The 12,087-nt window shown below is 51.5% G+C and overlaps 1 protein-coding gene across 7 annotated transcripts in view; it reads right to left on the bottom strand.

Moving 5' to 3' along the window:
- TMEM94 (transmembrane protein 94) overlaps positions 1 to 11,361 on the bottom strand; it is a 30,108-nt gene extending 18,747 nt beyond the window's left edge. For 3 of the 7 annotated variants that reach the window (XM_011361944.2, XM_011361942.2, XM_023531685.1), the window contains exons 1-2: positions 11,074 to 11,203; positions 3,570 to 3,699 (exon numbers count right to left, since the gene is read on the bottom strand). In XM_011361944.2, coding sequence (XP_011360246.1) covers positions 3,570 to 3,593 — 24 coding nt within the window. In that variant the 5' untranslated portion in view covers positions 3,594 to 3,699; positions 11,074 to 11,203. Of the gene's footprint in view, positions 1 to 3,569; positions 3,700 to 4,524; positions 4,620 to 5,905; positions 6,149 to 11,073 lie in introns of all 7 variants that reach the window. The other 4 variants (XM_011361939.2, XM_011361943.2, XM_011361940.2 and 1 more) reach the window with 3 other exon arrangements.
- Between the last annotated feature and the right edge of the window lie 726 nt (positions 11,362 to 12,087).

The raw sequence follows: 12,087 nt of genomic DNA, 5'->3' as shown, positions 1-12,087 counted from the left end.
GTGGTGAGCCTGCCATCACGAGAGCTCCCCCAAATCACCGAGATTCAGCCAAGCCAACAGCTCTCTCCACAGTCAGAGCTGCAGGAAGGAGGGGAGAGGGGACTTGCAAGTTATTAATAGCAGCACATCCTGCACGGAGGGGGAAGGATCGGCTCTGCTTAGACCAGAGCAGTGACTTCCAGGGAGGCAGAGCAGGGGACCAGGAAGCCAGCAGAAGAATCCAGTGGAAGGGGGAAGAAGCAGCTGACGGAAGGGGCCTCTGAGGATTCCAACACTGAGGACCCAACACCATCCCACCGATGCTGCAGGGACCCCAACAGCCACTATCCAATGCCCGCGAAGAGCTCGCCAGCAGCTGATGACCCCTCCACATTTAGAGACACTTGCCAAAGTACTGCTGGGACCAGGGGACTGAGGATACCCGGACCTCATCCCCCAGGCAGAAAGAGGAGGCCAGTGACATGGGGCTCCTGCCTCAGCACCCCACCCCTCACCCCAGCATCAGTAGAGCTTTTCTCTGAGACCCCGAGTTTGACATACAGGAAGCGCTCAGCACTTCCGCTGGGTGAAGGAGGGGGCCCTGGACCAGATGGGAAACTTCTCTGCCTACATCCAGGTCACCCTTAGGATGGGGCTGCAAAATCCCAAGGGAGAGGAAGCAGCCTAATTAACGGCCCAATAACCAGAGCTCAGCTGGAGCCTGGGCACGTTTCTCCAGGGCCTGGGTTTCCTAGACGACACCATCTCGAGTGGCAGGGAAGGGAAGAGAGCTTCCCCCCCACCCGCCTTCTCTGGCACAGCTCCCTGTGGGGCCCCGCCGAACCTAGGGCTGAGTGGGAAAGAAAAGGAGGGGCCCAGGCGGTGCAGAGGTTAAGGGCAGGAAGTCTCCCAGAGGCGCAGGCCAGGGGGCGTAGGGTCAGCTTCCCAGCAACCCCGTTAGGACGGCTGCCGCCTGTGCAGTCAAACTGCAGGGGGAAAGACTCCTGTCGCAGTGCCCCGTCCCCACCCCCGCTCCCAGGTCGTGCTTCCCCTTCAGCTTTCTGCAAAGGTGCTGCTCTGTGGGAACCACAACTAAGCAAACACTCTCCCTCCTGGTGAGAGGCCCGAGAAGGAACAGCTCGCAGGCTCTCACAGCAGGTGTTCTGCAGGGTCCCCCCACCCGCCTGCCCCTCCCTGGACTGCCCCCCTCCCCAAGCGAAAGGGCAGCTCTGCACCCAAGAAGCAGAGACCCAGACCCTCGTGACTACAGTGCATCCATCATGGACTGGAGGACTGGAAACAGGGGAGAGGAGGCTCTGAAGGGGACACTGAGGACGGGCAGATCCTAAAGAGAAGGGGGACGGGGTGCAGAAAATCAACCAGCGACAGTGGAACCGGTCCCAGGCTGCAGTCAGGGGACAACACACCCCCTTACCGTCAACTACCACCATCCCGCTGCCCCTCCCCCACTCCTCCAAGGAGCCTCTGACTGTCAGCGGCCACAGGGATTATCATCCTTAGAAGCCCAGTTACAGCTCGCAAGGTACCTCAGGTAGAAACCCTGTCAGGTTCTGTCACTCGGCTGCTTTTACTGTCAATCCCGCAATTAGACTGTAAGCCTCTCCCAGCCAGAGGCCACCTCCCCAGTGCCCAGAGTCCCACCAGCCCGTATTCATCCCATTGCATACGGCTGCTGCTGACGGGGACACTGCTTTCTAGTTCTGGATTCAGCTGTCCAGAAAGAGAAAAAAGAGGATAAAGAAAAATCCTCCAGGAAAAAATGGCCCCTGAGAGCTAGCCGGCCTGGGCTCTCAAGCCTTCTTCCTCAGGCTTGAGCAAGAAGCCAGCCCCCTGGATCACTAGGAACTGATGTTTCAGCAACAGGCCAGAACCGGAGGACAATACCGTCTTCTGTTTGGGGGACATTCAGCCTTACCCAGGCAGGAGATGGCATGACACAACATCATAGCCTCTGGGGGGCGGGGGGTGCTCCCTGGAATTGAGCAGTGCACAGCCCTTGTGACTGTATGCAGCAGCCTTGCACCCAGGCTAGGGAGAGGCAAGTGTAGCTTGCCCTGTGTGCCGGTCATCGCTAGGACCGCACCTGCAGAGCGGCCAGAGGCATCTGTGAACAGGAGGCTGAACAGACCTGCTTCAAGTTCAGGTCCACAAGCCTGTTCCACAGGTGGTCCAGAGGCATGTGAAGCCTGGAGCTAAACAAGTCAATAGTCAGCCAGGCACCACCAGAGGCCCAGCTCCTTCTCCAGAGTCCCAGCTGTCCCCAACCTTTGTGGCTCCTGTGAGAATCGAACGCCTGATGATCTGAGGTGGAGCTGAAGCGGTGATGCTGGCGCTGGGGAGCACCTACAAATGCAGATGAAGCTTCGCTAATTCCCTTGCCACTCACCTCCTGCTGTGTGGCCCAGTTCCTAAATGGTCACAGACTGGTACCAGTCCATGGCCCGGGGGTTGGGGACCCCTGCTCCAGACTTCCCAAGATCTCTTTGGCAGGAACTTCACTATTCATAAGTTCAAGTTAATAAATATTTACCAAACCCTTGGTACCTACCAGGGTCCGTGCTAAGAGCCAGGGGACAGGCAGATTATTTCAACAGTGTAGCAAGTACGATGGTAGAGGTACATGACGCTAAAAGAAGGCCCCCCGGAGAGGGGAGGGAGAATTATCTGGAGAAGGTTATGGGTCTGGAAGAACGAACAGTGAGAGTTTGCCAGGAAAAAGGGTAGGGAGCATTTTAGGGTAACAGCCTAAATGTGGAGTGTGTGTCCAAACTCTGAAGCATTCAGAATTACTAGTGGTAAAGGCCAGGGCAGGGAGGCTGGAGACAGGAGCGGGATTATGGAGGGCTCTGTACAGCACACTAAAGGTTTCATCAGGTGGCACGAAGCCACCGATGACATTTAAGCAGGGGCAACAAAAGGCCAGCTCTGCATTTTGGATCGATTTCCCCGACAGCTGAGCGGAGGAAGGTCAGAGACAGGGACCAGTTGGAGGGGTGGCAGAAGTCCAGGCAAGAGACGAAGGGACTCCTCGAGGGCAGCCTTCGTCGCAGGAGAGGGATGCTCTGACGACAGATCCACCTCCACGCAAAGACGGTATATACCTGGAGGCTGGTGCACCTGCAGTCAGGCTGGGAGGGGCAGGCCCGGACCTCCTGGCTGCTCACCTCCCAGTTACGCAGCTGTGTTTGGAGCCAGACTGGGGAGCTCTTCCCTGACCACAGGGAGGGCGGCCAGCAGCACTCAGCGCGGCTCAGCAGGTCGGGGCAGAGCCCCAGCGAAGAGCAAACAAACGAAATCTCACGCCCCTGGGTGAGAAGTGGAAGGCTGGCCCGGAGCCAACCCAAATCCCTTGCAGTCGTGTGAGCGGGTCCGTAGCTCCCCGTACCCGCAGCTCCCCGGGTCTCTGCTTTCCGGCGAGCACGGCACCCTCTCAGAGCGGATCACGTTCATGCGCCCCGAGCTTTTGGCTTAAAGCCCCCAAATAAGTACTTCCCAGGCAAATAAATACAAGAAGGTAGAGTTCAAGAGACACACAGACAACTCCCATAAGGGAACCGAACATGGCCTACCGCATGCTCCTCCTTCAGGTCCATGGGCCGAGAGTACTGCAGGCATGCCCAGGGGAGCGTGGTCACCCCCAAAAGGAAGGCTCCTCCCCAACATGTACGAACCCCAGTGACTTTGTCACGGTCACAGCATCTAGGGAAGAAAGAGAAGAAATCACGTAAGTCCAGGTCGCTGGAATGAATGGGCAGCTACTGTGAAACACAACAGTATCATTGAAACGGCAGAGCACGGCGTGGGCCAAGCTGAGCACCAGTGCCCTGGCCGGCCTCGTCCTAGCAGCACGGCGTCCACGAGCAGTCACCCGTGGACTTTCTGAGCCCAGGAGGGAGAGGGGATCGGAGAGAATGCTGGGGCGCGGGTGGGGGTGTTCAAGCATTCCCTCTTTTAATCCGAATTTTCGGAGGCACGTGTGATTTGTTCCAAGCGTACTCTTTTCCTCGCTGACTCCCGCAGGCAGGAAAAGCCTCGGCTTATCGGCTTTTTAGAAGGTGAAGGTTAGCATTAAGGTAAACGGGAATCTAGATACAACTCAAATACGCAGGAGAGTGGCAGGGAGAGCAGTGGAGGCAGCAGAAAGTAGGGACGTGCTCATTCCACTGCTGCCTGCAGGAGCCCGGCATCCGTCTGTTTCCGTTTTCCCGGGAAACACACGCCACCCACGCCCACCCGTACGTGCCCACGGGCCTCCTGTGTGGTCTGCCGACAGGGCAGCGCTCACCAGGCACCTGGGCAGATGTCCACAAGGACACGATCTGGTTTGACAACAGTCTGGAAGATAAAGACTAGCCTAGCCCTACCTCCTCACCCCACCAGACTCCCCACACACCCCGACCCTCACCCATGCAGCCTGGCAGCCAACATACTTTCACGATTTCAGACCGGGGCGTGTTTGGGTAAAGAGTGCCACTGAGTAATGTGGTTTGGTGCCAGGCGACGCCTTGCAGGGAAAGCGCTAACCTGCTGACTAGGGCGTTCTTCTGGGGGGCCTGCAGCAAAGCCTTGTTAAGAGGAGCTGGTCGGAAGCCCAGAGAACAGATCCATACAAGCTCTGTCTAGAAAGGAGAAAGCTGTGTCTGGAGGACCCCGGCCAGGAGGCCCAGGCTCTGCGGCCACCAACGCCCCTCCGAGACCCCGCCCGATCCTTCGTGAGGCGGCACCGGGGCCGATATCACAGGCCAGTGCTGCCAAGTCTCTCCCTACCCCTGTCTTTCTCTCTGGAGCTTTCAAAGCTGAGCAAGCCCCACCATGTCAGAGACGGACAGTAACGCTGGAAGCCGCCTCACCGGGCAGCGACGTTCAGTCTTGGCAGCCAGCTGAAATGAGATCCTGAGAGGCCGAATCCACTTTTCCTCAAAGCCGCTCTGACTCAGGCTGCCCAGGCCCTGTTTACGAGAACAGCTCAAGGTCCCCAGGACACCCCATCCCATCAGGGGCTGGATGAGATAGTTGCCACACAGGGAAAGGCACCAGGAGCCAGATGGGAATTGTGCTTAACTCCTGCCAACGCTACAGGAGTGAAATAACTCTGCGGCCAGCTGGAACCACAGCAGTTCAGAGAGGGCAGCCAGGAACGGGACATTTTTCTAAGAGTCTCTGTTTTCCCATCACTCCATACATGGGATTCTGGGAGAGAGCTGTCCTCAACTGTCTGATCTGAAACCGACAGCCGTATTCTTAAAGGGCCAGTTCAACTCCTGGCCGATTGTGAAAAATAAAGCACAAGCTTCAAAGCACAGAACCCAAGTACCCCGGGTTTAAATCCTGGCTCCGACACGTATCAAATGCTAACTGACCTTGGCAAATTACCTGTCTCTCTGAGCCTCAGCGACCTTGTTCATTGAATGGAAATGCTAATACCTGTTTCACAGAGGCGCAACAAGAATTACGTAAAATACTACATGCAGAGGGCCTAGGACAGCATCTCACAAATAGTAGCTCTTAATACATGGTTGTCCTACCGAGAAGGTAAGAGTGAAGAAATGAAGGACCACATGGGACAGGAAACCAGGGGCTGAAATGCAGAGGACCTTGAAGGGCAAAACAGAGAGGCCCTGAGGAGTCACTGAAGGCTTCTGAGTGGTCCCGGTAGTTTAAGACAGTAGAGAATGAATCAGACGAGGGAGAAAAAGAAATTACAGGCAGAAGAGTTAGAGGAAAATCACGACAGTCTTGGTCTATCACGACAAGCGTCCCCACAAAGGCAGCAGAGAAGCCAGGAAAACAAAGGGCTGGATGCTTCCTGCTGCCCACTCAGAAACCAGCATCAGAAAGAGCTAAATGGGTTCAGGTAGAGGGTGAGGTAAGAAGCCGGCTGTCCTTCTCACCCCTCTAACATCACCTTCATTAGCTGAGCGGGCACTCTCTGTGCTCGACACACGGAAAACACAACTTAGCGGACTCGTATTCAGCTGAATCGCTGTGTCCCAAGGGCACTAATTGATGGAGCAACTTCTGCTGGAGGAAGGGTTTTAATAGCAAGCCTCAGGGTTCTAGCCTCCGTGGTGTCCTAGCCAATACTTCGATCCATGACTTCAGGGAGGAAACAGATGGTATGCTCGTCAAATTCTTGGATGGCATAAACCTGGAAAGTAGATGAAAGTCAAGAACCAAGAAGATCTCAACAGGCTGAAATGATGGGCCAAATCTAATAGATTCAATTTAACTGTAATAGATTCGATATTATAGGTTCTGCGCTTAGGGTCAAAAAGTATTGTATAAAACTACTATAAATTGCTTAGTTGAATGTAATTTCGATACAAGTGACATGGCTGCCCAAACTTCATTCACTCTTAGGCTGCATTAACGGATGTGCCATGTCCCCGGAAAGAGAGAGGTAAGTCTGATTTCTGTAGACGAGAGCACATCTGGAATCTTTTGTTCATTTGTGCACCACACACTTTGAGAAGGTCGCTGACAAAACTGGAATGCTTCCAGACAGCAGGAACCAGGCTGAAGAGACAGTGACATGAGAAACGGTGGGAAGAACCAAAGATGCTCAGCCAGGAGAAAGACGGGGCGGGCTTACTCTGGGAGGCTCCAAAAACGGGGACTAGATCAGCGGTGGGGGAAGATATAAGGTGGATTGGGACCCGATGTGAGCAATATATTTTACATAATTAGAACTGTATTGAAAAGTGGAAATAGGCTGCCCTGAGAAGCAACGGGTTCTTCATCACTACAGAGATACGAGCAGAGGCTAGAAAATTATGGAGACGATGAATACATCAGGTAGCAAATAAGAAAGAGATGTCTTCTGCTGTCTTCAAATACTGAGAGATTATGAAACCGAGAAATCCAGTAGCTTCTACATATGAAAAGATACTCAACTCCACCCACAGTAAGAGACCTTCAAGTTAGACTACCCCGAGAGAACAAAGTTAAAAGACTTTCACCCCATGACTTTGAGGTTTATAAAACTACAGTAACTAATCAAGGCCTGGTAATAGAGAATCTAGAAATAGATCCAGACATATGTATGGTCAGCTGATTTTCAAGAAAGGTGCAAAGGCGATTCAGTGGAGAAAAGATAGTCTTTTCAACAAATTGTGCTGGAGCAATTGAATGTCCAGATGCAAACGAAGAACTTGGAAATAGAACTTGCACCTTATACAAAAATTAACTCAAAGATCACAGACCTAAGCGTAAAAGTAGAACTAGAAAATTTCTAGAAGAAAAGATAGAAAATCTTTGTGACTTAGGGTTAGATTTCTTAGATTTGATACCAAAAGCAAAACCCTCAAAAGAAGAAATTATTACATTGGAACTGAGTGGCTGGGGACAAGCAGGGGCAGGAGGGGGACAGAATTTTCACTGTGTACACTTTGGTGCCTTTTGATTTTCAAACCATGTGAATGTATCAAATGTACCTTTAAAAAATCAGCAACCGCTCACTTCTGCGGATATACCCGAAAGAAGTAAAAACAGGGACAAATATAAATACACTCGTGTTCATAGCAGCATTATTCACAGTGGCCAAATGGTGCAAGCAACCCACGTGTCCATCGACAGATGAACGGATAAACAAAACTCGGCGAATACGTGCAACAGAATATTAATCAGCCTTAAAAAGGAAGAAAATTTTGATATATGCTATAACATGAACAAACTTTGAAGACTTTTCATTAAGTGGAATAAGCCAGTCACAGGACAAATAATGTATGATTCCACTTATATGAGGTCGAATTCAAAAAGACAGAATGTCGAATGGTGGTCACCAGGGCCCAGGGGCAGAAGGGAAACGGGGGTTCGGTGTTTAACGGGAGCAGTTTCAGTTTGGGAAGATGAAATTCTGGAGACGGATGGTGAGGATGGCTGCATAACAATGTGAATGGACTTAATCGACACCACAGGTTAAAATGGTAAAATGTATGCTATATATATTTTATCACATTTAAAAAAATCAGCAACTTCTGACTGATTTTGCAATTGGCTCTGGCTTATGTTCCCCCCTTATGTCCCAAAGCAACTTCAGAGATGTTTATGCTCTTTTAAACATGCCATTGAGTCTCTCTCCGGGATATGTCATTCCAAATGTTTCCCAATATTTTTCAGTTCACCTCCTCACTAAGGCAGACTTCTGCCACAAATCTCTTTTTCAAGAGGCTCCTTAAATTAAGAAAACTAAGTTCTTATAATTACACTAAGATTTCTGGCTTCCCAGAGGCCACCGAAAGGGTCTCCGTCCCTTGGGCACCCCTCTCTCCTCGGTCACTTTTGGTCTTTGGAGCCAGCAAAACCCAAAGCAATCGGGGTGAGAGGTGTCCAGCTTGACGCAGGCCTCCCGCCAGCCGGGTCTAAATCTGGTCTTTGCCCTCCTCTGTTTACTACTGTCTCGGCAGCCAGCCGCAGGAGAAGCTTATCATTACACAAACCCCGGATTACCAACCAAACCACGCATTCTGGCTAGCAGGTCCATTCGGAAGAAAAACATTCCTGCTGCGGCCGGGGCCTACCCTTTAGTTCACCTGTGCTGTTGTCAACAAATCCAGGCCTGCTCACAAACCAAGGTTCAAACAACGTTTTTAAAGGAGCCTACCTTATACTCTCATGGAAACAACGCTAACACAATAAAGAGATAAAAAATATTGACACGCAGCTACCAGCGGAGAAGTGCTAACCACAACCTGGCCCTTCTCATCTGAACGCCAGGAATGGATTTAGAGGCTCTGTGTCTTCCCAACTCGGACTGCTACTGTAGGACCTCACGCCTGACTCACCAGAGGGGGTTCAACAAAGCCTCGTGATATTTACATTAGCGCTCCTCCCTCTCCCTATAGAAATCGTTGCCCAAGCCCAGCATTAGGGTAAGAAGGATTTCGATCTTCATTTCTTAATAGTTCTGCAGGAGTTAAGCTTTCCAAAAGGCTGATTCTCAACAGTTGGAGCTGGCACTCCCTAGCAACTTCTCAAAATAGAAATGCGAAGGGCTTTCTGTTTTCTTCCTTCTCAAGGCCCTGCCCTGGCTCTCCCGGGCTAATCGGTCTAATCTTCTGATGTTGGGTCACCACAAACAAGGGGCCAGTGGGGGGTGGGGAGGCGGGGGTTCAAGGGCAGTTAACTCTCAATTATTCGGCAGCTGATTATCAAGGGGATGGTTTGTACTCACTCCACCTCCCTGGTCAATGGACTACTCCCTGCTGTCCACCAGTTTTCCTATTTATAGTTCTGACAAAAAGAACCAGTGAGCAAGGAAGTTAAAGCTAACATGGCGGCTAAAATAAGACTTGCACAATATATGTGGATTTTATTTGAACATGCTATCCCCAGTTCCGGGCTTAATGATGGTCTACGTTCTAATGTGTTCCGAACTTTACCGTGATTTTCAAAAAATTTTTAATCTACGCAACACTTTCATTTGACTCTTTAGATAATGAATCTTGTGCCATTTCTTAAAATTACAATTACCTCGTTGAAATACTAAGATAGGCCTTTCTTTTGCCAAGATTACTATAAAGACATATCACAGTGATATTTCTTCTTTCTCCAGTGGTTCTCAACCTTTTTCTGCCTCTGCACTGTTTTTACGCGCAACACATCCCCTTTAATAACATCTCTAAGGACACTACAATGGTTCCCTCAAATGGAGGAAGAGGCCACTTTGTCCTGACTCCACTCCTCCCTGCCTTCCCTGAGAATCGGGATAATCATTTACACCCTCAAATATAGAGAGGGACCACAATAAATATAAATACGAGAAATCAGTGAACTACTTGCTGGTTACTTAAAATTAATGAGTGCAAAACCATATTAAGAACATAGTAAGTGACAGACCCCACGCTAGGGATCCCTTACATACCATCTCATTTAACGCTCCCAAGCACCCTGTGAGAGGCGCGGAGAAGCTAGGGAACTTGAGATCCTCGGATCACACCTAGAAAACAACTGGCACTACTGGATAAAGAACTCAACAGCCTGGACTCACAGAGTTCTGGCCCTGCCCCTCTGTGACCCTGGCCCTGCCTTTTTGCCTCTCCTAACGTTTAGTTACCACAGCTGTAAAATAAAAACGTTAAAACTGCCTCCTTCCCACTTCCATCTTCTAAGAGTACCCAGGCATGCTGCTAAAGCTGGGTATCTTGGATAAAGCAGAGAAAACTATCATCTCCTCCAACGCACAAAAACCACATACTAGAAGGAAAACATTCAATGCAGAGCTCCCTCCTTTTTTCCCCAAGAGCCACACAAAAACTCAGAAGAGAAGGTGGGATGTAGCGGCACGGGACCCAATCAATGAACACGCCACAGTGCAGCCTCTGGTTAAACACCAATGAAAGGAGAGGCGGGTGTCCCTCGTATCTGGCACGGGGCACCGAGCAGAGGCTCACACCGTGGCACACGAGGGACTGTAAGAAGTGGGCTTTAGCGGTGCGCGGCAGGGGAATGAGAACATAGCACAGAAATCCGTTTATGGGACGCAAGTATTGTGTTCCTCGAGATGCTTCTAACGAGTCTTTAAACGAGTCTAGAAAGATGGAAGGGAATAAAAGGACGGCACATTTCAAACTGCATCGTGGCTGTTCAGGGTCGAGAAGCCCCTTGTCTGGCTCCATCCATCGGGACACAGGGGACGCCCTCCGCACGAGGGCCGGGCAGCAGCTGTGGGCACGCGCGGGGAAGACGACCGTCTATATTGGGGCGGGGGGCGGGGGCTCCCAGAGGCCTAGAAATACCGTCCGCGATGGAAGCCCTCTGGGCCAGGGCCCAGCCACAACAAACCCGGGGCAGGGGTTCTTTGTTGGCGGGAGGCTTAGATTTCCGACGCGGACCCCTCAAGGGGTCTAGGCGGGGCCGAGGGCAAGTGTGAACACCTGGGGGAAGGAAACGGCCAAGAGCTGGAGTCTAGAGTCAGTCCCTTGACACCCCCTCGGAAGGGGTCCCACGAGGCCGTGCCCTAGGTGCAGACCCCGGTCTCCCCTCACCTCGGCCGAGAATCCAGAGGACGCGGAAGGCCGACCCCCACACCCTCTTGCTCCCCTTGTTTCGGGCCACGGGCCTTCACGTACTTACCAGGGCCCGGGGGCCTGTCTTCCTCACCTGCGTCCTCTCCCCTCCCTGCCCCCTCCTCACTTCGTGTCCCCTCCTCCAGGGGCCGCGTCCATGTCCGTTACTGGCAACTCTAAGGGGGTTTGCCTCCCTTCTCGGACAACGGAGACGCCGCTGGCAAACTAAATTTCTGGTCGCCGATTGGTCAAAATCCGAGTCGGGCGGGGAATTCTGGCTTCTTATTGGCTACGCGACACGCTAGGCTGTAGCTGCAGCCGCCCGTTTGAGAGCCTGGCGGAATTAGGTGCCAAGCGATGCCAGCCAGAGAGCAAGCAACCATTGCGCAGCCTTGGGCGTAATGCTCCGGCGCTTTCTGGTGCAGAGGTCCCGACCACAGCCCAAGGCACGGCTTCTGCCTCGATTAGTTTTCTTACGAAGTTATCCCAAAAAGATGAACCGAGTGCCCAGCTCCCCCAGCCTTCTTTCTTTCTTTTTATAAATAAGCCTTTCGTTGAACGCCCGTGTCTCCTGAGCTCCCTCCTTGTTGCTGGGAAGAAATGCCTCAGAGACACCTTGCTCGGGGACCTAGGAGGGAGTCCCTCAGGGACTAATACTGCAACTAAACCAAAGCTGGCGAATCTAAGGCAGTACTGCCGTTTTCCTCCCGGCTCGGCTGAACTCTAAAGAGAAAAACAAGTTAAAAAATTTTGTTCTCGATAATTACAGAAATCGCCTGGGAGACCTCTCTTGGGAAAACAAAGCAAGCCTGTGTCAGTATTTACATCTGTTTTCCCAGAGACCTAAGTCTGGAGACTTGGTTTTTTGGTTTGGGTTTTTTTTTTTTTTTTTTTTTTTAAATCTATTTATAAAATTGGAAGAGGGTCATGACTGGCCCTGGGAAGCAAGAGCCCCTTAAGTGAATTGAATTATGTAGTTAAAAATCTCTCTTTTTTCTCAGCTTGGGTTTTTTTTTTTTTTTTTTTTTTTTTTTGCTTTTAGACTCAGCCATTATCTCCAGCCTAAAAGCAGGCAATTCAG

This window comes from Pteropus vampyrus, unplaced genomic scaffold (genome assembly GCF_000151845.1).
Source record: "Pteropus vampyrus isolate Shadow unplaced genomic scaffold, Pvam_2.0 Scaffold72, whole genome shotgun sequence".
NCBI lineage: Eukaryota > Metazoa > Chordata > Mammalia > Chiroptera > Pteropodidae > Pteropus > Pteropus vampyrus.
This window is presented reverse-complemented; position numbering and strand designations above follow the sequence as displayed.